This window comes from Gilbertella persicaria, assembly GCF_025201335.1.
Source record: "Gilbertella persicaria strain CBS 190.32 chromosome Unknown B0P05scaffold_6, whole genome shotgun sequence".
Lineage (NCBI taxonomy): Eukaryota > Fungi > Mucoromycota > Mucoromycetes > Mucorales > Choanephoraceae > Gilbertella > Gilbertella persicaria.
In genome coordinates, this window is record NW_026251967.1 from 44552 (window position 1) to 72380 (window position 27829).

The 27829-nt window shown below is 37.3% G+C and overlaps 13 protein-coding genes across 13 annotated transcripts; 9 read left to right on the forward strand and 4 right to left on the reverse strand.

Moving 5' to 3' along the window:
- Nucleotides 1–3107: 3107 nt before the first annotated feature.
- On the forward strand, nucleotides 3108–4160 carry B0P05DRAFT_527901 (GTP-binding protein). Its single transcript, XM_051576586.1, has 5 exons — nucleotides 3108–3293; nucleotides 3338–3374; nucleotides 3420–3451; nucleotides 3495–3565; nucleotides 3630–4160. Exons 1-5 carry the CDS (start codon nucleotides 3204–3206, stop codon nucleotides 4081–4083), a joined length of 684 nt encoding a protein of 227 aa, XP_051437998.1. The 5' UTR covers nucleotides 3108–3203; the 3' UTR covers nucleotides 4084–4160.
- B0P05DRAFT_527904 (uncharacterized protein) lies at nucleotides 4161–5037 on the reverse strand. Its single transcript, XM_051576587.1, has 2 exons — nucleotides 4856–5037; nucleotides 4161–4808 (listed from the first exon to the last, which is right to left on the reverse strand). The coding sequence occupies exon 2, from the start codon at nucleotides 4686–4688 to the stop codon at nucleotides 4239–4241; it is 450 nt and encodes a 149-aa protein (XP_051437999.1). The 5' UTR covers nucleotides 4689–4808; nucleotides 4856–5037; the 3' UTR covers nucleotides 4161–4238.
- Nucleotides 5038–5712: 675 nt separating this feature from the next.
- Nucleotides 5713–6195, forward strand: B0P05DRAFT_527909 (acyl carrier protein-like protein). Its single transcript, XM_051576588.1, has 2 exons — nucleotides 5713–5961; nucleotides 6015–6195. The coding sequence occupies exons 1-2, from the start codon at nucleotides 5788–5790 to the stop codon at nucleotides 6189–6191; spliced, it is 351 nt and encodes a 116-aa protein (XP_051438000.1). The 5' UTR covers nucleotides 5713–5787; the 3' UTR covers nucleotides 6192–6195.
- On the reverse strand, nucleotides 6196–7192 carry B0P05DRAFT_527910 (uncharacterized protein). Its single transcript, XM_051576589.1, has 2 exons — nucleotides 6644–7192; nucleotides 6196–6594 (listed from the first exon to the last, which is right to left on the reverse strand). Exons 1-2 carry the CDS (start codon nucleotides 7156–7158, stop codon nucleotides 6204–6206), a joined length of 906 nt encoding a protein of 301 aa, XP_051438001.1. The 5' UTR covers nucleotides 7159–7192; the 3' UTR covers nucleotides 6196–6203.
- Nucleotides 7193–7196: 4 nt separating this feature from the next.
- On the reverse strand, nucleotides 7197–8303 carry B0P05DRAFT_527912 (uncharacterized protein). Its single transcript, XM_051576590.1, has 6 exons — nucleotides 7999–8303; nucleotides 7879–7947; nucleotides 7806–7810; nucleotides 7629–7743; nucleotides 7480–7590; nucleotides 7197–7435 (listed from the first exon to the last, which is right to left on the reverse strand). Exons 1-6 carry the CDS (start codon nucleotides 8208–8210, stop codon nucleotides 7252–7254), a joined length of 696 nt encoding a protein of 231 aa, XP_051438002.1. The 5' UTR covers nucleotides 8211–8303; the 3' UTR covers nucleotides 7197–7251.
- A 5-nt stretch (nucleotides 8304–8308) lies between these two features.
- Nucleotides 8309–9954, forward strand: B0P05DRAFT_527918 (uncharacterized protein). Its single transcript, XM_051576591.1, has 2 exons — nucleotides 8309–8573; nucleotides 8625–9954. Exons 1-2 carry the CDS (start codon nucleotides 8332–8334, stop codon nucleotides 9811–9813), a joined length of 1431 nt encoding a protein of 476 aa, XP_051438003.1. The 5' UTR covers nucleotides 8309–8331; the 3' UTR covers nucleotides 9814–9954.
- Nucleotides 9941–14469, forward strand: B0P05DRAFT_292643 (formin homology 2 domain-containing protein). The gene is made up of 14 exons (XM_051573461.1): nucleotides 9941–10115; nucleotides 10160–10257; nucleotides 10303–10613; nucleotides 10664–10744; nucleotides 10787–10853; nucleotides 10900–11232; nucleotides 11294–11870; nucleotides 11919–12127; nucleotides 12174–13391; nucleotides 13433–13585; nucleotides 13629–13755; nucleotides 13800–14062; nucleotides 14104–14232; nucleotides 14301–14469. Exons 1-14 carry the CDS (start codon nucleotides 10067–10069, stop codon nucleotides 14310–14312), a joined length of 3627 nt encoding a protein of 1208 aa, XP_051438004.1. The 5' UTR covers nucleotides 9941–10066; the 3' UTR covers nucleotides 14313–14469.
- A 495-nt stretch (nucleotides 14470–14964) lies between these two features.
- Nucleotides 14965–15817, forward strand: B0P05DRAFT_463648 (uncharacterized protein; the record flags this gene model as incomplete). Its single annotated transcript, XM_051574176.1, has 4 exons — nucleotides 14965–15111; nucleotides 15159–15299; nucleotides 15347–15520; nucleotides 15569–15817. 4 exons carry the CDS (start codon nucleotides 14965–14967, stop codon nucleotides 15815–15817), a joined length of 711 nt encoding a protein of 236 aa, XP_051438005.1.
- Nucleotides 15818–15997: 180 nt separating this feature from the next.
- On the reverse strand, nucleotides 15998–16571 carry B0P05DRAFT_527930 (mitochondrial import inner membrane translocase subunit TIM9). The gene is made up of 3 exons (XM_051576592.1): nucleotides 16253–16571; nucleotides 16118–16201; nucleotides 15998–16073 (listed from the first exon to the last, which is right to left on the reverse strand). Exons 1-3 carry the CDS (start codon nucleotides 16346–16348, stop codon nucleotides 16053–16055), a joined length of 201 nt encoding a protein of 66 aa, XP_051438006.1. The 5' UTR covers nucleotides 16349–16571; the 3' UTR covers nucleotides 15998–16052.
- Nucleotides 16572–17187: 616 nt separating this feature from the next.
- On the forward strand, nucleotides 17188–19735 carry B0P05DRAFT_504382 (glutamine-fructose-6-phosphate transaminase). Its single transcript, XM_051575489.1, has 5 exons — nucleotides 17188–17289; nucleotides 17338–17435; nucleotides 17484–18041; nucleotides 18099–18290; nucleotides 18362–19735. Exons 1-5 carry the CDS (start codon nucleotides 17273–17275, stop codon nucleotides 19549–19551), a joined length of 2055 nt encoding a protein of 684 aa, XP_051438007.1. The 5' UTR covers nucleotides 17188–17272; the 3' UTR covers nucleotides 19552–19735.
- Nucleotides 19736–20035: 300 nt separating this feature from the next.
- Nucleotides 20036–21356, forward strand: B0P05DRAFT_527936 (uncharacterized protein). The gene is made up of 5 exons (XM_051576593.1): nucleotides 20036–20189; nucleotides 20233–20401; nucleotides 20445–20596; nucleotides 20648–20791; nucleotides 20839–21356. The coding sequence occupies exons 1-5, from the start codon at nucleotides 20118–20120 to the stop codon at nucleotides 21304–21306; spliced, it is 1005 nt and encodes a 334-aa protein (XP_051438008.1). The 5' UTR covers nucleotides 20036–20117; the 3' UTR covers nucleotides 21307–21356.
- A 68-nt stretch (nucleotides 21357–21424) lies between these two features.
- On the forward strand, nucleotides 21425–23109 carry B0P05DRAFT_594228 (uncharacterized protein). Its single transcript, XM_051583067.1, has 3 exons — nucleotides 21425–22136; nucleotides 22181–22234; nucleotides 22284–23109. Exons 1-3 carry the CDS (start codon nucleotides 21546–21548, stop codon nucleotides 23079–23081), a joined length of 1443 nt encoding a protein of 480 aa, XP_051438009.1. The 5' UTR covers nucleotides 21425–21545; the 3' UTR covers nucleotides 23082–23109.
- A 1423-nt stretch (nucleotides 23110–24532) lies between these two features.
- On the forward strand, nucleotides 24533–27753 carry B0P05DRAFT_527942 (armadillo-type protein). Its single transcript, XM_051576594.1, has 13 exons — nucleotides 24533–25014; nucleotides 25062–25237; nucleotides 25303–25387; nucleotides 25441–25562; nucleotides 25613–25725; nucleotides 25776–25919; nucleotides 25978–26144; nucleotides 26224–26292; nucleotides 26344–26434; nucleotides 26490–27007; nucleotides 27131–27262; nucleotides 27320–27514; nucleotides 27567–27753. Exons 1-13 carry the CDS (start codon nucleotides 24763–24765, stop codon nucleotides 27672–27674), a joined length of 2172 nt encoding a protein of 723 aa, XP_051438010.1. The 5' UTR covers nucleotides 24533–24762; the 3' UTR covers nucleotides 27675–27753.
- Nucleotides 27754–27829: the final 76 nt, after the last annotated feature.

A 27829-nucleotide genomic window follows, 5' to 3' on the forward strand; every position in this document is an offset into this window, starting at 1 on the left:
GTAGATCATTCCAGCACGTATCAATGTTGGATTTACGGTAAATGTCATAGTTGAAATCGCCAGCAATAATTATAGGCAAAGACGTTGACTGTAAATGTGACATTAATGGCTGATTGGAAGATAACGTGCGAAAGAATGTGGATCGACTACTACGCTGAGCAGGAGCATAAATATTGGGGATATACATAAAAGGAATGGAGGGTTCAGAGGCATGAACGGCGGACGCTAAGAGAAAGCGGCCATCAGTAGAATTGAAATTTTAAGGAAACAATGCCACAATGTTCTATCCAAAGACTAGATTTAGTCTGGAACTTGAGGTTGAGCTGTTTCTGTATATTAAGTGTAGATGCGTGTGTTTCTTGTAAGCATAGAATGTCATATTTAGTTGAACGTAGAAAGCGGATGAATAAGGACTGTTTGTAAGGATCTGAAGTTTTCGTAAGGCCACGACAATTAAGGGTGGCAATTTGCATAGAGTCTTTAGGCATAGATTATCTTATTGAAAGTCAGGAGAGGTACCAGTTGATCCACCTGTATTATGATTAGGCACCACTCCATGTCTCTCACCGTCATGATTAAATTTGATCTTTTTACGCTCCTGGATAAACCTTTCTAAGTCCAAAGCCTCTTGGGTTGGATTATTGCTTGGAATATTTTGAAAATATTCATCATCATCCTCTCCATCGGAGTCAATGATTTCTACTTCACTATCTCCTTGCTCTTTCATTTCATGAACCATCAATTCATGCTCGACTACTGTAATACCGTTTGAAAGTGTTTGAATAGTCTCGGTTGCTATTTGACTAAGAGGAACGGTAGTCAATGCAGCAGGAGAGACAATTTACTTAGGCTTCGCACTTTGTGCTAGTTGCTCATTGGGTAGGTTGGAGCCTGATCTACTAGCCTTGTCTTTTGTGATCCCAATACGCTTATTAGGAGGGTGGCCTGATCCATGACTACGACGAGGACAATCACGGCTGATATGACCACGCTCATTGCAGTTATAACAACGACGAGTATTAATGTGTTCCATGCAATCTGCTCGACAATGGTCGGATTTTTGACAAAAACGACAAAATTGGGGCATTTCATCCCACGTAAGCAGAAGTTCACGATCAAATTCGGGTCAATCTACTACTCGACCAAGTTGCTCAGGCTCAGACTTGTGAGGATTGTTCAGGTCAAGAACGACGTAGCCCTGGCCGAAAAATACAGCACCGTCCATATGAAATCCCAGATCTAGGAATTCACCAAAATGGGAAAAACGTTTGGTCATTTGCTCGCGGAGAGTTGAAGGATGAATCAAAGGGAGTCGTTCAACCTTAACTCGAGCAATTTTCGCATTCTGGGGCAAGCTGCGGTAACCTTTGATAATATTATTATCTTCCATCTGCAAACCAGTGTTGATCAACTTATTGTATACTTCTGAGTTGGTGTCCCAGCAAGTTTCAATAAAACGTCTCTGCAAATATTTGCGCTCAACAAGTAAAGTGCCAAAGAAATAATACTCTTCATGGGTATTAAGTAACCCAAGAAACTGTTTAAGGCCATTCACATCACGAATGTTGGTGATATCGATCAATACACTATCTTTCTCTAAACCGACAATATAAGGCGTAATAGTGCCTGAAGAAAGAGTGTTGGTACTAGCATACTTTGACTAGAAAGAACCGGAGGTACGTGTAGATGAAGAAGTAGAAGCCAATGATGACGACTGGTTAGCAGACACAATAGTTCTAGCCGCTACTTGCGACCAAGTTCTGGGTGAATTATCGTTGTTAAGATGCCCTTTGGAGGATGTCATGTTGTGGGTTGGCTTGTTAGGCGAAAGAACCATGAAAGCTTTATTTTGATGCAACAGAATGAAAAACTTGAGTTGGCTTCCATTTCAATCTCCGCAATCTGCCATCTGGTATGTCCTATGTTCATTTGCCCCCATATTTCCACTATAAAGTACCTATATCTTTACTTTTATATGTTCTTTGGCATCCAAAGTAACATAAGATATTTTTAAAAGCCCATAGATAGCACATTTTATATATCATATAGAGCAAATACGCTAAAAACTCTGCTTAAACAAACCTATCTTTGATGTCCCATTACTCGACAACCAGACTACTAAAATGATCTCTAGATGAAATTTATTTTTTGACCGATGGGAGATCCACGAAGGTCTGTGGAGATGAAAAAAAAACAAAACAAAACCCAATGTATGTCTGATCCAACCAAAATCAAGTAAGACCATCTCTAGATACTTTCAGGAAAAAGAAAGCGAGTTTACTAAGATGAAAACATCGACTCAATTTGAGCATTTTCTTCAAATCTGCATTCAAAGTTCATTGCACACTGTAATCAGTACAAAAGAGTAGATATTGATTAGCAAACTGGCGCTTATTCTAGCATCGTCTTATTTGCAAAGCTATTACTAATCACATAAGCACAACCATTCTTCTCTGTATGACAATATGTATCGAAGGAAGATGGTTTTTCATTATCTTAGTATAAGAGCATCAGGAGATGTTTTGAGTATTCAAATGCGTCACACTCTCATAGTCCGCGAAGAAAGTGAACAGGATTAGATGTAGTCCTTTAGAGGACAAGTGATACCATGAGTCACCCTAAGGTTCTTTGTTCTTCAAAACAAGCCAAGTATGGTATTCTTATTAAGGAAAATGAGATACATCTTTAGGTGAAGAGAGTGGAAACCAATGTCGGATAGGAACTTTATTTTAAAGATAAGTGAACGAGCTGTATTAGATGCAGTAGAAAGAATTACCACGCCCTTATATCAAACAACGTTTTATATTTTATTTTTGTGCGTAAGGGACAGTCGATGATGCCTTTTCGTCGTAATCCATATCCTCATTCTCTAAGAAATGTACTGTTACAGCCAAATGGATTAGTCTGGATCAATACTACCAAGTGATGCCCATTGGCATCGAGGACTAAGTGGCAACAGATCACTACATCCTCAAAGACATGCAACCATATTTTAATATTCGGAAAGATAGGCTTATCATGATAAATTTCATAGCACCAGAATGAACAAGGTGGCTTAATTGGCTTTTAAACGATGCTTAGGTTGATACCTAATCAGCCAATTCACTATAAAAGGAAAGTTTATTTTGGTGTAAGCCGAGACCATACTTCATTTGATTTTTTTTTCGTTTTCAGCCCTTCTTTCTTTCTTTTTCTTATCAACAATGTCTGAAGACGATTACGACTATTTATTCAAAATTGTCATTATTGGTGACTCAAGTGTAGGAAAGTCCAATCTCTTGTCGCGTTTCACTGTAAGTAGTCAATTTGAAAAGATGAATAGACTCACAGAGTATAGAATGATGAGTTCAATCTCGAATCCAAGAGCACCATTGGTAAAGTGAAATTAGCAAACTAAATAGATACTCATCTCATACTAGGTGTTGAATTCGCTACCAAGAACATTCAAATCGTAAGTATATATAAATAAATAACGATCTTACTTATGTTATCAGGGCGAACATACCATTAAGGCACAAATCTGGGATACAAGTGGACAAGAGCGTTATCGAGCCATTACAGGCGCGTAAAGTATAGAAACACAGCTTCCAAAAAAGACAAAAAAAAAAACTCATCTCTATTTTATGTAGCTATTATCGCGGAGCAGTCGGTGCTCTTTTAGTGTATGATATTACTCGTCAATCCTCTTTTCAAAATGTTGATCATTGGTTGAAAGAATTACGTGACCACTCTGATGAAAAGATCTCGCTTATGTTGGTGGGTAACAAACTCGATTTGGCAGAGACATCCCGTGCTGTAGCCACAGAAGAAGCAACACAATATGCAGAGGATTCTGAAATGATGTTTTTTGAGACCAGTGCTTTGGATGCTACTAATGTTGATGCTGCTTTCAAAACAGTATTTGAACGCATTTATGAAAACATGCCTAAATCCGTCGCTAAATCAGATAACAACAATGTAAATATTACTGGTCAAAATACTATCAAGCTTACACCACCTACCAGTGCTAACACAACAGCACCTACTGAAGCAACTGCTCGAGGTGTAGAAGAAAAGCCTACCAGTGGTGGTGGTTGTTGTTAATTATTGTTATTTTTTTTTATTATTAATTTGATTCCATAAAGTGATAAAGACGTCAAAAAAGAAAGAAAGAAAAGAGAGTTGTTGCTTTTTATTATTTTTAAGAATGGTAATAAATAGAAGATAAAAAAAAAAAAATAGAGTGATAAAGCCATGGATTATAAATTGTCTTCCATTAAAATATCACCTGCTTCATCCATATAAGAAGTTAATTCAGCGTCAAGTTTAGCCTGTGCAGTCTTGGGGTCCTTCATCATATAAGAATCCATAGCTCTATCTAAATCTTCAGCTGTAACTGGCTTCTTTTTCTTTTGCGTCTTTGGCATCTGTTTCTTTGCTGGTTGCTTTTTATTCGTGACTTGAACACGCGATTTCTTTTGCTCAACGTTTGCCTTCTTTTTGTTGATACCACCACCTACTGTCTTACCAAGACGGTTTTGGATATTATTGTTGGTACGGTTTACTTTAGCACCACGAAGACGACTAAAGACACTACCAGACGCAGCTCCTTGGCCTTTACTATTGTTGTTGTTGATATTCGTGATAGTTCTTTGAGGCGTCTTTTGAGCCAATTGACTAAAGCTGTTGAAACTTGATGAGACATCCATAGTCTGTGGCCATGGTTGAGCTTACCGTTCATTCAATCCACCTTGACCATAAGACACTGTACGAGCATTTGTAGTAGCAAGTTGGCTGTTTACTCTACGATTATTGTTGTTGTATGGCATCTATTGAACATGAGTCGAGTGTTATAGATATATGTATACACACATACACACACATACTATATAGCACCTAGTTTGTTTTGTGTCTAATCAGAAATACACATTCCATCAATATACCCTAGATGCCATACTCTCGTGCACGCGTGTATATATGTATATGTATTTACTTACGGTAGGATGAAGGGCGATGCGAAAAAAAAGAAAAGAAAAAAAAGGAAAAAACCAAAAGGATAAAATGGAAGTAAATGGAAAATGATTGGTGAATGATTCTGATTGGTTCATTTCTCAAACCTCTATACTTCACCCAGAAAAATTGTTTGCTATTGTGACTACTTTCTGTCATTTTATTAAACATTGCATGATAGATCCTTTTTTTTTTGTCAATCCATCAATAAACAACAAGCTATGATTATGAAGAAGTCCAATTCAAGACATTTCTAGCTTGATTTTAGGAAGCAAATTGTACTCTATAAAAAATTTGAGTACAAATAGTCAAATGCTTTGGTCTTTGATGTTTGGCCAATTGCTTTTCGACATACTATTTCTATTCAAAAGGGACACAAAGCATTGAGAAGCGCATGCTACAATAAGGTCTACCTTCCGAATAGGCTTTTTTTTTTTCCTGGAATTACTGTACTTTATAAGAGTTTCGTAAGCGATGATGCTAATCCTATTTCACTTAAGGTTATTGCTCTTTGTCACGCTTGATTTGAGTATTGTTTAAAGAATATGCATGAAAAGATCCGAGAGTTCACTTGATGAAATTCAACTCTGACAAATACATAATAGTCTTAGAAAACTTCAATTATGAGGATTATATAGGGATACGTCATCATTTCAAAGTTGAAAGACAGCATGAATGGAAGGTAAAGCCAAAAAAGAAAAAGAGGCTTCGGAGATGTAAACAAGTTAGCAGGGACTTTTTTTTTTCCCTGCTGCGAATTTTTTTTTCTGTTTCTTTTTGCCTTACATTCTATACACCATGTTCCTTCGTCCTACCGCCATCTTATCTGCTGCTTCCAGAGCAGCTGCTGTTCAACGTCGTGTTGTTGCTCCTGCTGTTTTCTCTCGTATGTACGCTTCTCTTCCTAAGGAAGATGTCCAATCTCGCGTTCTTGACGTTGTCAAGAGTTTTGAAAAGGTCGATGCTGTCAAGGTAAGAAAAAAAAATGTAGGTCTATTTGACATATCACTCACACGAAATACAAGGTGACACCTGAGTCCAGCTTCATTAAGGATCTCGGTTTGGACAGTTTGGATACAGTTGAAGTTGTCATGGCCATTGAAGAAGAATTCTCTGTTGAAATTCCCGATAAGGATGCCGATGCTATCCACAGTGTCAAGCAAGCCATTGACTACATCACTTCTCGTGAAGATGCTCAATAAAGTCTTTTTTTTTTAATTCTTAAACAAATGATCAAACGCTTCACTGCATCCTCTATCATTCAACCATTGTTGCAACATACAGAGATCATTATGATTAGCGAATTTACCATGGATGTCAAACTTGACTTCTTGCATATCTTTAAATAGGCGATGTGAGTCTAACTCAGTTTTGTCTTGACAGTTAACTATTTGTTTCCAACGTGATGCCATCTTTTTGTGGCTGGCAGGAATATCAGCCCAGGAAATGGTCTTAATATCATTCACGAATTGAGCAATTTGTTTCTCGGGTCCTTCAAGACACATACATCCTGGTTTTCCTGGACAAAGAAAGCCAGTGATGTTATATTTAGGAGCCCAATCTACAATATGACCACGCTTTTCTCGAGTGTAAATCATAGGAAACCTATGTATCATGAGTCATCATCTCAATCCATAACTCTCTCCTTGAATACCATATCCAATCCCTAAGAAAACGAACGGGTTCTTTGGCCAGTGCTTGTTCTCTTTGAGCCTGTTGATGCGTCCTATCAAGCCAAGCTAAGGCATAAGGTTCAGCTATGGTTTGCAACTGTTGCATCTTTTCAATGATACATGTAGACCGCTCTGCCTCTATCTCAATACCATGAAGCGCATGTACCAGTGCTTCATGGTCATCTCTTGATAACCATAGGTTCAGTGTTGAAGGTAGATCCAGTTTATAGTCATCTGACACAAGTGAGATGCGACCATAGAATGTCAAATAGAGTTGATAACCTTCTTCTGTTTGGTTCTCTACTCGATCAATAGGTGCCTTTATATAGAATTCGAGTTGTTGAACATCAGTTGTGAATGTGTTGTTTTCTATATTCGCTTGTAATTCTTGGTAATGAACTGCATCTTCTGATTGCTTAAATTCGAATTCCTTGTCAAAATAAATAGACTGTAACAAGTCTATTGTATTGATTGCATCTATCAGTGTCTCTTTCATCTATAAGAAAATACACAAAAAAAAAAAATCTTTCTTCCCTGAGATCAAAGGAAGCATTACTTTTGAGCCAATCATTGTGTATATTTTATTGCCCTAGATTTCTTCATATTCATACAAGACACCCATGCCTTCTTTAGGCGTCAAACCCATCTTACGCATACGATCAGCTTCAATGCGTTCTCGATTGACTCGAGCCAATTCTTCAATCTTTTCTTTTGTTAATTGTAAAGCAGGTTGACGTGATGATTTTGCTCGAGCTGCTTGACGATGTTGTAGTCTATACTATCGTAAGACATCATAGAAGCAATAAGGATTCTCTACCTTAATTGTTCTTCATCTTTTTTAAAGTCGAATTCTTCACTTGTCATGGTAATACTTTCACCCATTCTTAATGCTTCTTGACGTCTCTCCCAAGCATGAAGGTTATAGAATCTATTCAGTATGAGTTCATGCTTTTGCCTTACACATACTTTTCATGAGGCATAGTAGCTGTATTGTAATCCTCCATAAAATCAATAAACATGTCTTTACGCTTACTGTTACTGAGTGTCTCTACATTGGCTGTCTTGACTTCAATTAACCAAGCTTGAAATTCCTAATCGTTCTGTCTAAATCCTATATACATGCATGCATTGTGTGTTACTTACAGCTTCTTTTGTAAAAATGCTATACATATATATATATATCAATCTACGCATTCGATGTCATCATGTCACCTACTCTGCTTCATGAATAATACCATATTTCCCCCATTGATCACCCACAGCAGATAATGTAGGCTTGTGTTTTCTCTATTTTACATGTCAATCCATTGCATTGAATCCGCTTTTATATATATACTTTTGATGTCTTGTGCTTCTTATCTTTTTATGTTTTTTGTGTCTTCTTTTATGATGGTCTGAGCTAGAATCAGATGAAGCATATCGTCTATCCGAGTGACTATCATGTTTATCGCGACCTTCATGTCTTCTTCTATGCCCTAAAGGTGACCTACTGTGTCTTTTTCTTTTCTTCCTATCAGGAGAAACCGAACGTCTTGACTTGGAACCCATATAAAAAAGAAAAGAAAGAAAAACATATATCTCTGTGTGACTTGTGTTCTATTTCTTCCGATCATAAAGATTGTCAAAAAAAAATAGTTTTTCTCTCTCCCTCTCTCTCTTTTATTTTATCATGTTTATGAAAAAGCACGCTCAAGATGATGATTTCGAATCTCCTCGTAAAATTATTACTGAGAGTAATGTCGACTATTTATCCTATAAGTTTGATGAAATGGATTTAGCTGCTTCATGGCGAGTCTTGACTAAACAGAAAATGACGATTGTCAATGGTATTCGACTTGAAAATGCTTCTTGGAGAACATGGGCTAAGCAAAGAAATAACCTAAAGACAGTGAGTCCCGAGACTTTGAATTGGTAATTCTATCAAAGAAATCTATTTTTTTGGTCTGACTTTTTTTTTTTTAGGTTAAAAGACAGTGATGTAACATGGCTTTATGGTCCTTTGCATACAGTGATTAAAGATATGGATGAACAAGATAGATATGCTAAACCCAAAGTATCCACTACAGAAGATACATTAGGACTCATGACACAACAACAACAACAACAACAACCACAACAAGAACAAGAACAAGAACCTTTAAGGAAATCAACACCTGAACCCACTGTCAGACCCAATGCTTCCCCTCTTCAGAATGGCAAACCATTAAAATCAGCATTGAAGAAAGTGACCATGTCTGACATATTAAAACGGTCTGTTTCTGAACTACAGATCCATAATGAACCTGATAAAATAGCTGGTATTTCTATCTCTGAAGCAAACCAACAACTCGGCGCATTTTCACCTGCTGTGATTGCAAGTCATCGTCAGCCTAAATTACGGTTCAATCAATATGTTGAACAATGTGTTGCTTTGTCTTCAAGCAGTGAAGATGGAAGTAGAAAAAAGACATCGCGTATGCATATGGCTCATTTAAATGACGAAACAACCACTAATGATGAATATGATGACGACGAATATGATCCTGGAGAAGATTCAGATGCGGGTAGCCTCATCATGATGCGTAAACCATCTCGAATGCACTCTTCCATCAAGAAAATAGAACCTGCTTTACTCAAGACAAATTCTCGTTCTGAAGACTCGGTTGATTCAGACACTTCTGAAAACGAGATCATTCCTACTTGTTCCCATCATTCCTTTCGCCATAAAAAGCATCGTCATCGTAGCCATAAAACACACCACAATCATCATGAGGACTGGGATGCAGAAAGTGCAGAATCAGATGCTTTTGTGAACCATATTATTCAAGTCTCTAAAGGCAAACAGCCCATTCCGATAGACTCAAATACAACAGAATGGAATCAGACCTATGAACAATCCAAATCAGACTATGATTATGTATTTGATGATGATGATTGGGATACACATAGTGAACATATGGACGATTTCCCTCCTTCTTCTTCTTCCTCTATCCAGATATGCAAAGCACCTGCTGTCAGTCAGACAACATCGCCTAGCCCTAGAATAGAGAAAAGTAAGAGCAATACAACTGCAGCAGAAGACATTCATTCACACCAGCAAAGCAATTCACTGCTGAACAGTATTGCGAATTGGGCATCATCTCATATTTGGCCATCAGATAAACACGATTAAACTATGACCACTATATTTCCCCTCCCCCCTCTCTCTCTTCCCTCTCAAAAAAGAAAAGGAGCCTTTTTATTATTATTATTATTATTATTATTAAAGCAATGCTCTAATATGTGCTTATGGGTCATTTTTTATAGAATCATCAAGCACAATTAAACACAGATTTCCTTATTTAGAGGATTGAAAACAACCTTTATGCTATTCAAAACAACCCCTTTTTTTAGTTTCTTTCTCTTTCTCTTTTCTTATATATTTCATGGCCATATTTAAAAGCAAGAAAAAGCATCCTCCGATAGATACAAAAAGTAATAAAATGCAACATGGAACGTAATATTGATTTTTATAACAGCCACTGTATCCTCTTCTTCTTCTCCTTTAAGCTCAACTGGCAGTCTTAAAGACAAACCATCGCATGCTGAAATTGATAGACTATTTGAAGAAGCAGCTGTATGTATTTTAGATGTGCATGCATAATCTCATTATCTGTCATAGTCTCGACTGAACATCAATATTCATGATACAAGTGTCAAGGAATTAACGACAGATAAAAAATGGTTTATTTTATGCAATGAAAGTGCACTGACTTCTATGGGTACTGTTGTTGGCAAAAAGAATTCCAGTCACAAGAGTTATCCAAACACGACCTCGAGTAGTACAGGCTTAATCCAGTTTGGAACAGAAGAAAACGAACTCTTGTCTCCTATGCATTATATCAGTTGCTTATTGGACCAAGAATCCAAGATTGAATTGCGCTCTAAATTAGTATCTGATCTTTCGGTTCGATTAAGAACCATGCCTATTCGGTTAGTTTGGTTTGTCTGTCAGGTGTATAGTCTATTGACATGTATTTTAGATGGGCACAGGAATTCATTGAGAGAGATGGTATTAAAGCACTTTTTGATCAACTGAGTTTAATCAATAAGATAAATTCAAGGTAAATAAATAGAAAAGAGGATAAAGTATAACTCGTCATTAGGAACCAAAGAGAATGTCAACTTGAATTAGAGATCATTAAATGTCTACGCCAATTGTTTAATAACTATGTAAGTCAGAGGAGAAAGACGAACACGGGCTAACTTATCCCCTTAGTATGGTATTCAACAAGTCATTAGTGATCCAGCTTATATTATCACCTTAACACAGTCTATTTTGTCACCTTCTTTGTCCACACAACGACTTGTATGTGATGCCTTAACATTCATGTGCTATTTTGAACAACCTAGAGGCCATGCGATGGTCATACAGGGCATGGATACCATTAAAGAAAGCCGAAATGATTATGGCCGATTTGATGCTTGGCTCAAGACACTCCTTACTGTTCTGGAGGGTCGCGGTAAGATGGGATCTATTGTAGGTGCCAGTACCGATGTACGACAAATTGCGTCTAAAAAGAACCCTGATGTACCTGTGACAGAGTATGCCGTAATGTATTGTGCTTGAACCCGTCTTTGTAAGAGAAACACTCACACTTTGTTTGTCTTAGTTAGCCAATCTTCTGCTACTTCTTGCCATGATTGACCCAGACACCATTGAAGACCGAGATAAGCGCATCACACTACGCAACCAACTCTACCAAGCAGGACTTTCTCAAGTGATGGAAAAAATGCGTCTGTTTCATAACGAACTGATCAATCTGAAACTGGAAGAGTTTTCTGAACTCGAAGACCATGATGCGATTGCACATATGGCTTTACGCGATGAAAGCACAGAGCCAGACGAAATGTTAGACACCATTCTAGGCTCCATTCGAGGCACACGCGCCTATGATTCTCTGTTACGACTGATGCAGCATTTGCTGGTCTTACAATGTGATTCAGAGACCAAGAATCGATATTATCAGTTGATAGAACATTTTGTGTCTCAGATCATTTTGGATAGAAAAGGCGTCTCGAACAGTTTTGCTAATACTTATGGACTGACAGTCAAGGACTTGATCGCCAAGTTTGCAGAAGAAGACGAGTTAGAGATGGCTTTACAAGAAGTAGATGAAGCAAAAGAGATAGCAAGAAAAGCACTTGAAAGAGAAGCAGCTTTACGACTTCAGGTAGACTTGAAAGCAGGTAAAGTAGAAGCATGATCCTAGACTCCCGTGAAACTCATCAGCTTAGATGGACTTGTTGGCAAGTACCGTGTCAAGAATGAAGCATTGGAACGAAGTCTTCGCATTGCCAACCAAACAAACGCTGTACTTCAACAAAAACTAAATGATATTGAGTCAGATCATAGAAGGACACTTGAATTCATGGACAATCAAATCAAACGGTTGTATCAGACTGTCTGCATGCTTGTTGCTAAAACCAATGAGAAACCAGAACCTGTAGGTGAACAGCATATGTACTAGTCAAAACTCATTTGATTTCTAGACTGAATCGTTCGAAACCATCAAGTCCAAAATAAATGATGAACTAGTCCAACAAAGAAGAAGAACGAAGCCATTACCTATACCCAAGAAAAAGCCATTGCCTCAAAAGGACGACACCCCACCAGTAACCCCTATAAATACGATAGCATCACCTTCTTCTGGACCCATAGACGCTGCATTTGAACCCACGCCACCACATACACCACCCAACAAGACACCCAATCATACTTTATCATCAAGACCTTCTAACACACCTCCATCATTAAATGAGATAGCTGTCTCTTCATCTGTCTCCTTAGATACGTCTATACCTCCTCCACCCCCTCCTCCTACATTACCAGGATCTATCACCAATACTATTACTTTGTCTGAAAATGCTGTACCTCCTCCACCGCCGCCACCGCCACCACCACCACCACCAATACTTGCATCTAATATCAATTCAAATACGACAGGTCTTGTTGGACCCCCTCCCCCTCCCCCTCCTCCACCTTTACTTTCATCTACAAACACGCCTCCTCCCCCTCCTCCACCGCCACCACCCATGCTTGCATCTACAATCACATCTCCTCCCCCTCCTCCACCGCCTCCAACTGCTCCCTGTTCAACACCATCTCAACCATCTAAAGAACTCCATCAATCCAAACAAAAACTTAAATTCGTTGAATGGGAAAAAATCAACCGTCGCCAACTTGGAGAAACCATTTGGGAACATTTAGAACAAGACACAGATGACGATGATGATGAACCTGTCCAAGACGTGGACTTGTTTGATAACCAGTCCCTGATTACAAAAATGTCGAGAGCAGATGTGTTTTCATCAATTGAAAAGACGTTTGCTCAAAAACCTGCTGTGGATCTCTCCAAACGTAAAAAGAAATCAACTGATATGATTGAGTTATTAGACCCTAAAAAAGCCTATACGATGAGTATCTTTATTACTGGTTTACTCAAAGATGTGCAAGTAACTCGGTTATCTGATTATGTTATGGACATGGCACCGTGTATTGCGCAAGAACATGTATTGGACAACTTGATTAAATTTGCACCTGAACCTGATGAGATCAGCGCATTAAAGCAATATACGGGCGATCCAGAGAAATTATCAGTGCCTGATAAATTATCATTGGAAATGATACGTATTCCTCAATTTAAGTTAAGAATGCAGTGCTTGTTATTCAAGATGACCTTTTGGGATAAAGTGGACGAATTAGAAAAGGTAAGCGTACAACTCAATGAACATAACTGATGACATGATAGGATATGGCCTGTATCTTAGATGCATCCAATGCGTTAAGACATGCTAAACAGTTTAAGAAACTATTACAAATGATTCTTGTCTTGGGTAATTACATGAATGGAAATACAAACAGAGGAGGAGCATTTGGTATTAAAATCTCGAGTATCAACAAGGTAAAAATACAAAAAAAAAGGAAGAGATGTTTAACTCTGACAGATCATTGATACAAAAGGAAATTCGTCTACGACTTTAATGCACTTCCTTGTTGAGACAGTAGAAAAGAGTTTCCCTAAAACAACAAGATTTTTAGACGAATTACATGATTGCGAACAAGCAAGCAAAGGTATTTGTCTATTAAATAGAACGACACTAACCCTATTTTGTTAGTCAATCGAGTGGAACTCAATCAAGATTTCTCTACCATGAAACAAGAATTAAGCTATTTTGACAAATTAGAGGATATAGACCCATTTACACACATCATGAAAGCATTTCAACAAGAAGCACAAGTGAAATTCAAGCAGATACAAGAATTACAGCAAGCCTATGAAGAAGCGTATCAGAAAGTAGTATCATTTTATGGAGAAAATCAAAAAATACAACCCAATGATTTCTTTAGCATCTTTCAGACATTCAGAATGAATTGGCAGGTAAGTGATTCATGACACAAGCCTTATGCTAATCATGCTAGAAATGCTCTCATGAACTATTCACTGCCCAACAAACCCGAGAAAGACTAGAAGCACAAAAGCAGTATGAAGCAGAACGTAGAAATCAAGCAAGACATGGTATCACCAGCAGTAAAGGCAAAGGCATTGATATGAGTGACTGTAAGTATCTTATTTTGTCATTTTGTTTATTCAATTGGGTCTTTATAGACACACTTACGACACACCATGACTTGATCATGGAAAACCTATTCGCTAAACTAATGATGAGCCGAAGAGAGTACAAAACTAAAGAGAAACTTCAAATGTTACGTCAACAGCCAATCATGCCCAGTGAATTAGATGCAACTGAAATTCTTCAATCTATCAAGTGTGAAAATTAACCCTCTTTTTTTTTTTTTTTTTTTTTTTTTTTTTTTTTGCTGTTGTTGTTGTATGTTACCCTTTTTCTCACATATACCAAATAAATGAAATACAATACACATACGTATGCTCTTGTGTCTACTATTACTTTTGTTGTAGCCTTTGTTGTTTCTTTACGATCATTTTTATACTCGGATATATGGACTACTTGTTATTCTCAAGATCCAAGTTCGATACTCTCTACCAACCAAATATGTAGTCAAAGTTATATAGCGGCTTACTTTTCTCATGTCGAATCTCGAAAGATTAGTTTATTGGTATACAACTCGAGTCGTAACATCAAGCTGATTATCATAGGCTCATGTCAACATGACTATATGTGGATCACTCCTCATCGGACAAGGTATCATCAAGATGGTCTTTGGGGAATTGTGGCCTATGGAGAGTCAGGTAAATAAATAAATAAAAACAAGACAAGTTGTTTGTGATTGACAAGACAAGGATAGCACATGTATGATCGCATGTTGAACTTTTTGTTATTCAAGGTGATATTCATTGGCGCAGTGATGGACCCTGTTTGGAGACATATTTTACGCTTATCGATGTGGATTGGTGTATTGGGGTTTATGCGTATTTTTAGTCTGCTAAGTCGAGATCGATTAGATAATGTAAAGGACAACGTATGTGTTACCTGAACTGACTGTGATATCTATAGTTGACAACAGTAGCCTTTGTTTCTTTACGGAAATACTATAAGATTACAGTCTTATTATCTACTATTCTATTCAGTAACATTATTTGGTATGTAGGATCACTTTATCTGTTTCCTACTTCATTAGCATTTCTTACATTGGAGGTAAAGATTTAACTTATGAAAACTTTGATATTGATCATGACTTTAAGTTTTTACCTGTTGTGTTGGATACAACTCAAGTATTGATCAAATACATGACACATTTAATGGATCAATGGATAGAGAATGGGTTTGAAGGCAAGCGTCTGATCAATTACTATACAGAATTAGGCGCAGAAGTCTTAATTCTCGGCTGTACTTTATTGCAATACCTTCAATTGATAGTAAGTAGACATATACTCAATAGACACAGATGACTGATGATACCCAAGTGGATGCATGGTGTGTCTTTTGGACTAGTAGACATTGTCTTGTTTCTCAATGTACGAAGTGTATTGAAGAACTTGTATCAAAAGGTTGTTATTTACCGTGAAAGATGGAAAGCAATGTCTTATGTTCGAGATCGCTATGTCAATGCCTCTGCTGAAGAATTAGCGAAACACAATGATGATTGTGCTATTTGTCGCGAAAAGATGAAGACAGCAAAAAAGTTGGCCTGTGGTCATTTATTTCATTTGTGAGTATCTTTCTGTGGATGTAAGATAATTAACCCATCCTAGACATTGCTTGCATTCTTGGATACAACACCATGTCTCTAAACCAACATGTCCTACCTGTAGAAGGCCTTTATCACCACCTTCCCATCTAAACAATGATGATACCATCGGCTTATTGTAAATTCCTATTATGTACACACAATTCCTTTTTTTTTTTATTTTTTTTTCATAGTTGTATACAATCTAATTTCTCTTTCTCTTATTGTCCAGGAGCAGCCATCTAGAGAATGATAAGCATATACAGTGAAGTGTATCTACACTTACATTTTGACTAAGTTCTGCAAAACGAGTACCCACTCTTTCAGAGTGTTTTAAGAATTTATCAGCACACTTGTTAATACAACTTTCCTATACAGAGATTCAAATCAATAAGCCATCTTCTTTTTGTATATGCATTACTTCTTTGCTATTCAAAGACTTGGTAGTAAAGTCATTAGCACAATCATCAAAACAACGTTGAACCAAATTGCTGTAAAGTCTCATGAAATCCTTCATCTAAACATATGATTCATAAGCTTATTCATCGCTTTTGTTGTTCTTACTTGCTTGTGTTCAATCATGGCAGCAATCTGAGCCTGCTCGGCTTGGTTGAAACGAGAGAAATCCATGGCTTACTTTTGATAAAAATGAAAAAAGAACAAGGGTAAATGCACTCACAATGTCAACGCTGTTCATGCTGCATTCTAAAAAAATTGACGTCACATACGAGTCACAACATGGAGGTCGACAAACTTTTCTTTTTGGTATCAAATATAGGCGCACACACGAGGGAAAGCATGGCTTAGTACTACCCTTTTTATAAAACGCGTCAAAGTATATTTAAAGATATAGGTTGTTTGTTGTTATGCAAATTTAGAAATTCACCTCATTACAGCTGATCCCAAATTCCGAGATTGATATAGAGATGCACAGATACAAATGGCACATGTTTGGTTAGTACTGGATTTAAATTGAATAAATGAAATCGACAACTTCTCTCTCTCTATCTCTATCTCTATTTCTCTCTCTTTAAAAGGAGCTCTTTTTTTTTCCTATTTGTAGTGGCTAGAAAGCATAAGGAAAATAACAGATAAGCGTCTGCATCCATGGAAACATAAACAATGCGTGTTTACGCGCGTTTGTTTTTTTTTATCATAGTAACCAATTTAGTGATTACTTTTTATTTTATTTCTCAGACTCTATTAAATAAAAGTAGAAACGCGTTTGATTGGCGAGTTATTTTAGGATCACCAGCCCGCGGAATGCAAAAGGGCATTGTTAGGGACGGTCGCGGGACAGTATTTTTAGTTGTCCTCTAATAGAATCCGCGGAAATTAGGTTGGCTTTTTTTTATTGTTTGTTATATAAATAGGACTCATTTGAACAAGTTGTATTTTCCCTTCTCCTCTTCTCTAATCTCATCATCTCTTATAACAAAACATGTGTGGTATCTTTGGGTAAGTGGGTCTATCTTGCTAGTGTGATTTCTAACGCGTATAATATAGTTACTGTAACTTTCTCTGTGAAAAGTCTCGTCGTGAAGTATGTGATACTCTCTTGAACGGTCTCTCTCGTTTAGAATACAGAGGTTATGATTCTGCTGGTAAGAAGAGAGATAAGAATGAACTGAATTGTTTCTAATCATGAACAGGTTTCGCTGTTGATGGTGATAACGATGATATTCTCATCATGAAGCAAGTTGGCAAGGTCTCTGCCTTAAGAAAACTTGTTGATGAACAACCTCTTGACTTTAGCAAGCCTTGCATCAGTCAATGTGGTATGGCTCATACTCGTTGGGCTACTCACGGTCAACCTTCTCAAATCAACTCTCACCCTCAACGTTCTGATGAAAGCAACGAATTCGCTATTGTCCACAATGGTATCATCACCAACTACAAGGAAATTAAGCTCTTGCTCGAAAAGAAGGGTTACGTCTTTGAAAGTGACACTGATACTGAATGTGTTGCCAAGTTGACCAAGTACATCTTTGAATCTCACAACAAGGAACTCAACTTTAATGAATTGGTCAAGGCTGTCGTCAAGGAATTGGAAGGTTCCTATGCTTTCATCTTCAAATCCACCCACTTCCCTAACGAAGTTGTTGCTACCCGTCGTGGTTCTCCTCTCTTGATTGGTGTCAAGACTGCCAAGAAGCTTAAGGTTGACTTTGTTGATGTTGAATTTGGTGGTAACCCTGCTGACAACAGCTGTAAGTTATACTAGAGTAAGGGAGAGAGAGAAGATGTGTATTAATGTTTGTTTTTAGTTGCTGCTGTTGAAGGTCAAGATGGTTCTCGTCCTGCTTTGAACCGTTCTCAATCCAGAGCTTTCTTGAGTGAAGATGGTTTGCCTCAACCTATTGAATACTTCTTGGCTTCTGATGCTTCTGCTATTGTTGAACACACCAAGCGTGTTTTGTACTTGGAAGATGATGATATTGCCCACATTGCTGATGGTGGTAAGTGTATTACCCCTTTTTTTAATATATAGCTGGTTGCTAAAAATATCATTTTTTCATTTTAATTTTAGAACTCCACATTCACCGTGTTCGTCGTGCAAAGGAAGACAACACACCTGCTACTCGTTCTATCCAAACCTTGGAAATCGAATTAGCTGAAATCATGAAGGGCTCTTTTGATCACTTTATGCAAAAGGAAATCTACGAACAACCTGAATCTGTTGTCAACACCATGCGTGGTCGTGTTAACTTTGAAAACCATGAAGTCACTTTGGGTGGTCTTCGTGGTTACACCAACATCATTCGTCGTGCTCGTCGTATCATTTTCATTGCCTGTGGTACTTCTTACCACTCTTGTTTGGCTGTTCGTTCCATCTTTGAAGAATTGAACCAAATTGGTACTCAAGCTGAACTTGCTTCTGACTTCTTGGACAGAGCCTCTCCTATTTTCCGTGATGATGTCTGTGTCTTTGTCTCTCAATCTGGTGAGACTGCTGATACCATCTTGGCTATGCGTTACTGTTTGGAACGTGGTGCTCTCTGTGTTGGTGTCACTAACACCGTTGGTTCTTCCATCTCTCGTGAAACCCACTGTGGTGTCCATATCAACGCTGGTCCTGAAATCGGTGTTGCTTCTACCAAGGCTTATACCTCTCAATACATTGCTTTGGTCATGATGGCTCTCCAGCTTTCTCAAGACACCACCTCTACTCAAAAGAGACGTGAAGAAATCATTGATGGTCTTTACCGTTTGCCCGGTCACATCAAGGAAGTCTTGGCCATCGATAGTAAGCTTCAAAAGCTCGCTTTGGATGATTTGGCTCAAGAAAAGAGTTTGTTGATCTTGGGTCGTGGTTACCAAAACGCCACCTGTCTCGAAGGTGCTTTGAAGATCAAGGAAATCTCATACATTCACAGTGAAGGTATCTTGGCTGGTGAACTCAAGCACGGTCCTTTGGCTTTGATTGATGAACACATGCCTGTCATCTTGCTCATGACTCAAGACAGTCTTTACCCTAAGGTTCAATCTGCCCTTCAACAAGTCGCTGCTCGTAAGGGTAACCCTATTGTTATCTGTAACACTGGCGATCAAAACTTGGTCAACAACCACAAGACCATTGAAGTTCCCAAGACCAGTGATTGTTTGCAAGGTTTGATCAACATCATTCCTCTTCAATTGCTTTCTTACCACCTTGCTATCTTGAAGGGTGTTGATGTTGATTTCCCTAGAAACCTCGCCAAGTCTGTCACTGTCGAGTAAAGAGACTTTTTAAATTTTTTTCTTTCTACATCATTGCATCCATTTATACACACCCACACCCACAGAAGCATTTATATATATTTCTCACAAAAAAATATTCATTTTTGTTCATTTCCCCATCTATACACACGTACCTTTTTTTAAAAAAATAAAATAAAGATACAGTTACAGTCTATTCACAAGGAAAAAAAAAAGTCATTCAGTGCCTGACTCTTCAGTTGACTTACTAAATTTAGATAAGTGGTTCACTGTGTGTATATGTTTATGTTTTTGATCCTTGCATTCGGTATTAAATATACGTTCGGTCAATAAGTTGCATAAACAACCAAAAGACTTTCAAAGTTACTGAGGATCTTTATAAACAAAATGAAACCAAGCTCAGCTAAGTGAACGAAAATGATAAATAAGGTCATATGCACCATGAACGCTTAAGCAAGTATGACTCAATCAATCCTTATGAGACATTACTTCTTTCTTTTTCTTTTTCTTTTTTTCTTTTTTTTCTCTTTGTCTTGTTATTGATATTTATATATCAAACAACCATTATCTATTTTGAAGTGATAGGGATGCGACAAGATAGAGGCACAAAAGAAGACCTCTTTGGGCCTGTCATGACCAATGATGAACACTCAAGAGGAGTATGTTTATCTATGCATGTGGATTCTCATTAGAGTCAATTAGTTTAGTGTTATTTCACGCAGCAATTCTACGCCAACTCGCAGGAGCCTGCAGTCTTTCCGTACTAGTCGTGGCATACCCTACTCTTATACCGAAAGACGTGCCTCTGTATCTCTCGTTTCGCCATTCAAATCGCCTTCTTTATCGTTTTCTCCTCAAGCAGAACTATTATGTTGGTACATGTTAAACAAATCCGTAGTTACTTAATTCTCTAGTCTCTTCTCGTTCACAACGATCCTTGAATGGACGTAAAACTGAATTTTCTTCCAGTTTTGAAAGGTTCTTGAAGAACAACTCATTTGATTCTGGTGACAGTACAAGGAAGCGAAGAGGGTCACGTGCAAGTGATTGTATCTTACTTGATATGGTTGGTTTTTTTTTTTGAATAGACACGTTTATACGTTTTAAACATGGATAGGAATGCAAAGAGGATTATCAAGAAGAAGAGGAAGGGCTAGAAGATTTTATGAAATTTATTGGTGCTCAACAAGAGCTCAAGATGTTTCAACGTACGACAACAAAATTCATGATACAAAACAAAGAGAACTATGAACCTACAAGAGTAAAACAAATGATTGTTGAGCCATGATACTCATCCTTTTCTTGTAGCAACCACTGTCTCATTTTCGACATTTACAAGAATCACATAATGTCTTGTCTGAATCAATGTCATTCAGTGAGCCAAAAGAGCCATTAAATAGCTATGGCTTAAAAGAAGAGAATGAATTTCTAGGACACCAAGTATTCTATGATCATCCACGCTGTACTTTGGATCAAGTTCAACATACTACCATATCACCTTTAAAAAATCGTAAAACACCTCCTTTACCTCCACCCATCATGCCACAATGTAAAAACAACAGTAGCATAGATGATGATGATTCACTTGTGTTCAGAATGAGTGAATTGGGTGGATACGAAGATCACAGTGTATGCCATCACTCAAAACATGAGACAAAACAAAAGGCTAGGCAGAACGGAAGTTTGTCTTTTTCAAATAATTCTGTTTTTAACAAAAAGACAAATGAACAACAAGGCACCTTATTGACATATCCATTGTTTTATTATCAACCTTGAATGTTTGCTTAAATAAACAAGTACATCATCAGAAAGTTTAAAAACGTAAATTTTCAAAGTTTCATACTGTTTTTCCAGGTATATATACATAAGATGGAAGAAAACAAGAAAGAAAGAACATAAGCAAAGTACATGTGTTATTGTTTGTTCCTGTACTTATGATTTAATCTTGACTATAGACAAAAACGGAACATTATAAATACACTTATAGAAAAGGAACTTGGCTTTATCAATGTACAATGCTTCATTTTCTTCTTATTTTTTTATTCGGAACTTTATCTTTAGATGCAATTGCATTGAAAACTCAAAATACATCCATATGCTTGGATAGCAACTTTGAAGCTTTTGTGGACAAAAACACTAATGCACACACATGGAATTCATGTCAATGGACACACAAAGACATGATACTTCACCCATCATATCTCCGATTTCCTTCAAGCGAAGACCCAAACGACACACAACCGCAATCAGCACCATTTGATATCGCATTTCGATGCTATCATGTACCAGATGAGATATGCCAAAAGGCAGAAAGAGCCTTTAAGAAAGCAGGCGAGATTATAGCCAGTGTCATTTTATTTCGAGAATCAGTGCGAGTGAACGCAACATTAATGTCATTTTGTGCGGTAGGCAATGAGTGTAACAAAAAAATGATGACGTTGGGCGGTTCTTCTCCTGCTCGCGCCATGCCTTTAGTCAATGATGATGGATTGCTTAGGCTACATCCTCAAGCACTTGTAAAGCAGTTTGGGCTATCTGATCATCCGGCTTTTGCGCCTTATGATATCTTGAGTGTGTTTAATGCAGATGCGCCTTTTTGGTTTGAAGTAAGTCTTGAAGTTTCCAAGTGATGTGCTCACAATAACGATAGGAAGATGGCTTGGCTATTGGTCCAAATCAAGCGGATTTTACTTTTGTTGTGCTTGTAAGTTTAACTTTATATAATGTCTGCTTATATGCTGTGTCTATCATAGCATGAATTTATGCATGGTTTAGGTTTTTATTCTGGATGGAATCAGTATATTTCTTCAAAAGCATTAACACCGGATCCTTCGCCCTTTTTGGCAAACCAGCTCCTTCTTTTGATGAATCCAATGACAAATGCCATTCATCCTAGTCAATTCTTGGAAAGTGCTATGGATAGACTGATGGGTATTCTTAATTACGACCAGCAAGGAAAAACACCTACAGGCACACAAACCTTGATTTCAGACCTCACAAGACGACTTAATCAAATTCAAGCCTCAACATTGTCCGATCTTGCCGATTCGTCAGATTTTTCTATTGCTCATACCATGTACCAATATGCTACTACTCCAGGATCTCTAGGCGTCTTTGTGTCTTCAGAAGAAGCACCTGTCATTCTGGAAACAGAACTTCAACCATACCAACCAGGGTCTTCCATCTCTCATGTAGCCTTCAAGGAGTACACAAATACACCAGAGTTTTTAATGCGATATATGCAAGATAGAGGTCTTAGTTTGTCAAGTGCAGTGGAGAGAGGAGGAGGAAATGGACCCATTGGGCCTTTGTTGTTACGCATTTTAGAGCACATGGGTTATTCTACTGTGGACAAGCCTAATGTGATACCTCCTTTACTCATTTTTCAAAGACAAGATATAGGCTTTCCATTTTCAAAAGTAAATTCAAGAAAAAGCAAGCATTTTATAGATCAAGTCATTCAGCCAGACCTGTATACATCTGCATCTGTTCAACACAAGGCTTCCTTTCATTTATTACTTTTAACTATATTTCTGTACATATTTGTTTAAACAATAAAGTTTTAGATCTGTATTTACACACTGCATCTGGATAGTCATTTCAATAATGGTTTTGTTGAGAAAAGTCTATTTTTTTTTCGTCTCCTCTCTTTCTTTCCTAGTGAAACAAATACAATTTCAAGACCAATATGCCTAACAGTTGTCGTTTTTTTTTTTTTTTTGGAGTGAACATTGGAGAGGATGAGATGTATTCCCCAAAATAAAATAACACAAATCAGGCAAAAAAAAACGCTGAGCAAACAAGGCTTGAAGTTGCTTTGGTTTGTCAAATAAAATATTCCGCTCAGTATTTGGTCCTTAACATATCAGATACTGTTTGGGGGAATCAATTTACAGCTGGTGAAACTGAGGAGCCTAAGAATATGAAGAATAATATTCTTCAAGAAGAGCTGCCCGAAACACGTCAACGCTTCATAAACAAACCACAGCTTAATTTAAGTTGCAAAGTGCCTTTAAGTAGATATTGAATTTATATAAGCAGTTTGGCATTACATGGCATGTTCATAAAATAGAAACATTGGGAAAGTAAATGCTTCTACAGTACAAAAGACAAACTTCTTTTTCTAAGGCGTATAAAAATGGCGTGAAGTCTATTTATACATGTGTAAATGCTCTAAATATCTATAAACCATGTTCACTAACATATATGATACATTTGGAGTTGATCTGGACCAAAAAAAAAGCGACTTTAAAAATTTGGCCAAAATGACCATTCGACCAAAGGGTATTCATGAAAAAAGCTCATTTAATAACTTTTGATCTTCTTTTTGATACTGCAGAACAAAAAATGGAGCTATTGGCAAGCATAAATACTCAAAATGTGCATCGAAAGCTCTAGTTTTTGGCAAATATGTTTGCTTGCTAGCTGTACTATAAAAATAGTACAATAAGGGTGAAAAACCTCGATAACGTTTTTGCCTATTTACCCAATATTCTAGCAGCAAAGTTATTGTATTCTCTGTATTATCAGACTCAGAAAGCAAATATCTACAACTTTTGTCACTACACCAAAACCCAATAACTGCGTCTTTATGCAGTTCTCAGCAAAAGCCCCAATTTTTATTGCAGCGGCAAGAAACGTTAGTGTTGCCTTCCGTTTCAATTTTCGCAACATAGCCGCCTGGTAAGCTCTATGTCCATTTATCCCACATTTGCATTATAAAATGTATATGTTTCTATTTCTCTATGTCTTTTGACATGCTAGATAGCATATGATATGTTTTGTAAGTTTGTATCTAGCAAGTTTTATATACCATTTAGAGCAAAAATGCTCAAAATACAGCTTAAATGCACCAATCTCTAATGCATCATTACTCGACAACCATACTACTAAAATGGTCTCTTTTTTCATTTAAAGTATGTTCTTTGAACTCAGGAATCAGACGGTACTATCAGTTTGGCTGTTTTGTGAAATTTATATTTCTGGACCATGGAGGATCACGAGAGGTCCGTGAAGATGAAAATAACAAAACTCGATCAGAAAATTTTGGAATGGCCCAATGTAGGTCTGATTCAACCAAAATCAAGGCTATATCTAGGTACTTCTGATAAAAAGAAAACGGGTTTACTAAGATGAAAAAGGTGGGTTGATTTGAACATTGCCTTCAAATTTGCAATCAAAGTCCATTGTACACTGTAATTGGTAGGAAAAAGTCATTCATTCTCAGTTGACATGCCAAAATCAGCAAAAGTAAGGGACTGTCTGTCAAAAAATGACGGTCACTTTAACCTTTTCTTTTTGTTTTTTTTCAGCTTGTCCATATCCTTATTCAATACTACTATTACTATGGGAAAGCAAGTGAGAAAGTCAGTCAAACGACGCACTAATCCTCTTGGACCTCAAGTTACTGCTGGAGTTCAGCAAGGTGTTATTGATCAACAAATAACACTTCAACCTGATCAAGTTCTTCCTGTTGTTCAAAAGGTAGAGTTCGAACAAGCTGTTTTTATAAAAAAAACTTACTTTTATAGCTTTCTTCTTTGGACCCTACCGAGAGAGGCTGGGCTGCTTCTTCAATTTCCAATTTAGTCTTATCGAGTCCTGCTAACCTTAAGCTCTTGTTATCCAAAGGTGTTGTTGGTAATTTAATAAAGTTATTGAGCGATGATACCCGGGAAGTAGTCGAAGAAGCTTTAGGTACCTTAAGGTAAGTTGCATGAAAAAAAAATTTTTTTCTTGATCTGTGTATTAATTTCCATGGACTGAAATCAGAAATCTGTGTGCAATTGATCCCGATGTTTGTAGGGAATATTTTTCAAAGGATATTTTGACACCTTTGAATGCCATGCTTCCTCAGGTACGTATAAACAAAGAAGTACATTGCTTAAATCTAATTTTGCGTTGAATCAGATTTCTAAAGTTATTGATCTTGTTTTGAAAAATGAGCCTCTTGCTGATAATGCCGATCAAGATAGACGTGCATCAATTTGGGACGTTGCAGAAAATTTTATTTATATTATCTGGAGTTTAAGGTAAATTGTACATGTGTTATTTTTGGTGACAGCTGTCTAATATTTATTAGTGAGACTTCTGAGAAGTACATTAAGGCTATCAACCGTCTTAACATTGTTACATTTTTGATTTCATTTTTATCAGCTGCTGATCAATGCCCTAACAAAGTTGTTGTTGCTGCTGGTAAATGACTAAAAAGAGACTTGGAGTAAATACTGAAAGAATAATCATAGGTCAATGTTTGACTACACTTACGGACGACAACAAGGATATCTACATCGAATTTCAAAACCATCCCGAATATATTCAAACTCTCTTGAACATCTTGAACAAATTCGAAAGTCCCGACAAATTGCTTGTGCGTGTGTTAGCTTGTGGTACGACGTATATTAAGAATGTAGTACGCATTTACTAATTCCAAGAACAAATATATAGCCATTTTAATGAACGTGCGTGAAGTTGTGCAGTTATCTAATGCATGGGACGATGAAAGAGATGCTCTTCATGAACTTCACAAGATGGTATTGCCTCCCTTGATGGCTTGCTTAGATTATGATATCCAAAAAGCAGCTGAAGAAACAAAGGCTGTGATTGATAGTGGTGTAAGTAACTAATAGGGGGTCCGTGTGCAGAAGCTGGGCGCTAGGAATTAAAGCTCATATTTAACTCTAATTTGTGCAGGATGTAACCAAGCATGAAGAAAGTACCGAAATTACACCTAAACCAAAGCAACCACTTACAAAAGGAGATGTAAGTGTTCAAACTCAAGTGTAACCATGCTTATGCAGAGAATATGTTTAGACTTATATCCAAAATGTCCAAGAGCGTTTGGTTACCTTGCAGTTGGCGCTAGAACTGTTAGCTGATGTTTGCTCACAAGACGACGCAGAAGGTAAAGTAACACACAAGAAAAACTTTTCTTGATCTAATCATATCACTTCACATAGATGATGGATGGGAAGATGCTGGTGAAGATATGGAAGAAGATGGAGATGCTGAGGCTATGGCCGATAACTTGAACGAAGACAATGTAGACGAATACTTACGTGATGCTGAAAATCTTGGAGAAGGTACATCTAATATTGTTGAAGAATCAGCCATCAAATCAAATCCTATTCTCAATGGTTTCACATCAAGTGTCTTTCCCCACCTGCTTCGACTTGCAGCTCCGACTGTCTTGTCATTCCCTCAAGATCGTTCAGTTGCTCCAGGCGTTACACAAGGATTGACCCTTACTCATCAACGTGCTCTAGAATGTCTCAACAATTTCCTGTTAGCAATGAACGAAGTTCCTTCTAAATTCTGGTTTAAAGAATATGTGTCTGATGCCTCAAATACCTGGACATGGTTGTTTTCTACTGCAAATACTATTGGATCCGCACCTGATTCTGAAGAACGTAACGAAGTTCTTGAAGCCATAGTTGGCTGTTTATGGGCTCTAGGTCGTGGTCTTGGTGGGAATATCGTAAGTTATCTAAAATAAGGGTGGCCATACAAAGAGTCTCTCTTATTATATAATATGATCCCTTAAATTCACACACTTTTACTCACGTAATGATTTCTTTTTATTTTTTCTCATTCATTTTAGCCCTTGGAGCCTACTCATGTTCCTACATTATGCGGTGCATTCAGAGCTACCAACAGCGAGTCTATGCAAGTTAAGATTGTTGGTTGTTTGGGTTCTATTGCAGTAAGACAAGGTGATATCAGTACCAATAAGGTAGGTTGTCGCACAAGTTTGTGTTATTTTCAGAAAACTGTATTGAACTTTGTTTAGGAAATTGGTATTTTTATCATGAATGTATTGAGTAACATTAATACCCACACAACAAAACCAGATGTTGCGGTTGAAGCATTGAACTTTATGTTTGACGTCTACAGTGATTGTGCTTTTGATTATGACGAGCCAGTCTTCGTTCAAGGCAAATTTAACTATCAATTAAAACAGATTGTGCCTGCTTTCAGATCAATGGTATGTTTATATAGGTATATTTTTTTAACCTCACTATTTACGCATAAAACAGGTCAAATCAACAGATAAGAGAAAGAGTTTTGATTTGAGAAACAGATGTGATGAAGCATTGATGAACTTGGTTGCGTTTATCAAGTACAAGGCCTCTGAAAGACGTTAAGAATGAGCAATTAGAATCAGTAGAAACAATAGTAATAAAAATTAGAATTTTATAATAAATCCACTTGTTATATCTTATCCAATTAGTAGGACAAATATTAATTAATGCTTCTACCTTGTTTGCTTGATTGTGCATCAAGTAGAAGAAACAAGAGA

Bases quoted from the DNA above. Each gene is read 5' to 3' on its own strand.
- B0P05DRAFT_292643 (XM_051573461.1), top strand. From the start codon at position 10,067: ATGGCCATATTTAAAAGCAAGAAAAAGCATCCTCCGATAGATACAAAA. The intron at 10,854-10,899 runs GTAAGTCAGAGG...TTATCCCCTTAG, and splicing joins GCCAATTGTTTAATAACTAT to TATGGTATTCAACAAGTCAT. The intron at 11,233-11,293 runs GTAATGTATTGT...TGTTTGTCTTAG, and splicing joins TACCTGTGACAGAGTATGCC to TTAGCCAATCTTCTGCTACT.
- B0P05DRAFT_594228 (XM_051583067.1), top strand. From the start codon at position 21,546: ATGCTTCATTTTCTTCTTATTTTTTTATTCGGAACTTTATCTTTAGAT. The intron at 22,137-22,180 runs GTAAGTCTTGAA...CAATAACGATAG, and splicing joins ATGCGCCTTTTTGGTTTGAA to GAAGATGGCTTGGCTATTGG. The intron at 22,235-22,283 runs GTAAGTTTAACT...TGTCTATCATAG, and splicing joins ATTTTACTTTTGTTGTGCTT to CATGAATTTATGCATGGTTT.
- B0P05DRAFT_527942 (XM_051576594.1), top strand. From the start codon at position 24,763: ATGCCAAAATCAGCAAAAGTAAGGGACTGTCTGTCAAAAAATGACGGT. The intron at 25,726-25,775 runs GTAAATGACTAA...GAATAATCATAG, and splicing joins CAAAGTTGTTGTTGCTGCTG to GTCAATGTTTGACTACACTT. The intron at 26,435-26,489 runs GTAAAGTAACAC...CACTTCACATAG, and splicing joins CTCACAAGACGACGCAGAAG to ATGATGGATGGGAAGATGCT.
- B0P05DRAFT_527904 (XM_051576587.1), bottom strand. From the start codon at position 4,688: ATGGATGTCTCATCAAGTTTCAACAGCTTTAGTCAATTGGCTCAAAAG.
- B0P05DRAFT_527909 (XM_051576588.1), top strand. From the start codon at position 5,788: ATGTTCCTTCGTCCTACCGCCATCTTATCTGCTGCTTCCAGAGCAGCT. The intron at 5,962-6,014 runs GTAAGAAAAAAA...ACGAAATACAAG, and splicing joins AAAAGGTCGATGCTGTCAAG to GTGACACCTGAGTCCAGCTT.
- B0P05DRAFT_527918 (XM_051576591.1), top strand. From the start codon at position 8,332: ATGTTTATGAAAAAGCACGCTCAAGATGATGATTTCGAATCTCCTCGT. The intron at 8,574-8,624 runs GTAATTCTATCA...TTTTTTTTTTAG, and splicing joins AGTCCCGAGACTTTGAATTG to GTTAAAAGACAGTGATGTAA.
- B0P05DRAFT_527910 (XM_051576589.1), bottom strand. From the start codon at position 7,158: ATGAAAGAGACACTGATAGATGCAATCAATACAATAGACTTGTTACAG. The intron at 6,595-6,643 runs GTATTCAAGGAG...CATGATACATAG, and splicing joins TTTCTTAGGGATTGGATATG to GTTTCCTATGATTTACACTC.
- B0P05DRAFT_527912 (XM_051576590.1), bottom strand. From the start codon at position 8,210: ATGGGTTCCAAGTCAAGACGTTCGGTTTCTCCTGATAGGAAGAAAAGA. The intron at 7,591-7,628 runs GTATGTGTAAGG...CATACTGAATAG, and splicing joins GCTACTATGCCTCATGAAAA to ATTCTATAACCTTCATGCTT. The intron at 7,436-7,479 runs GTAGAGAATCCT...ACGATAGTATAG, and splicing joins AAAGATGAAGAACAATTAAG to ACTACAACATCGTCAAGCAG.
- B0P05DRAFT_527930 (XM_051576592.1), bottom strand. From the start codon at position 16,348: ATGAAGGATTTCATGAGACTTTACAGCAATTTGGTTCAACGTTGTTTT. The intron at 16,202-16,252 runs GTAATGCATATA...ATCTCTGTATAG, and splicing joins AGTCTTTGAATAGCAAAGAA to GAAAGTTGTATTAACAAGTG. The intron at 16,074-16,117 runs GTAAGTGTAGAT...ATCATTCTCTAG, and splicing joins TTGCAGAACTTAGTCAAAAT to ATGGCTGCTCCTGGACAATA.
- B0P05DRAFT_504382 (XM_051575489.1), top strand. The intron at 17,436-17,483 runs GTAAGAAGAGAG...AATCATGAACAG, and splicing joins CAGAGGTTATGATTCTGCTG to GTTTCGCTGTTGATGGTGAT. The intron at 18,042-18,098 runs GTAAGTTATACT...GTTTGTTTTTAG, and splicing joins TAACCCTGCTGACAACAGCT to TTGCTGCTGTTGAAGGTCAA.
- B0P05DRAFT_527936 (XM_051576593.1), top strand. From the start codon at position 20,118: ATGCGACAAGATAGAGGCACAAAAGAAGACCTCTTTGGGCCTGTCATG. The intron at 20,597-20,647 runs GTTGGTTTTTTT...AAACATGGATAG, and splicing joins ATTGTATCTTACTTGATATG to GAATGCAAAGAGGATTATCA. The intron at 20,792-20,838 runs GTAAAACAAATG...CTTTTCTTGTAG, and splicing joins AGAACTATGAACCTACAAGA to CAACCACTGTCTCATTTTCG.
- B0P05DRAFT_527901 (XM_051576586.1), top strand. From the start codon at position 3,204: ATGTCTGAAGACGATTACGACTATTTATTCAAAATTGTCATTATTGGT. The intron at 3,375-3,419 runs GTAAAGTGAAAT...ATCTCATACTAG, and splicing joins CGAATCCAAGAGCACCATTG to GTGTTGAATTCGCTACCAAG. The intron at 3,566-3,629 runs GTAAAGTATAGA...TATTTTATGTAG, and splicing joins TATCGAGCCATTACAGGCGC to CTATTATCGCGGAGCAGTCG.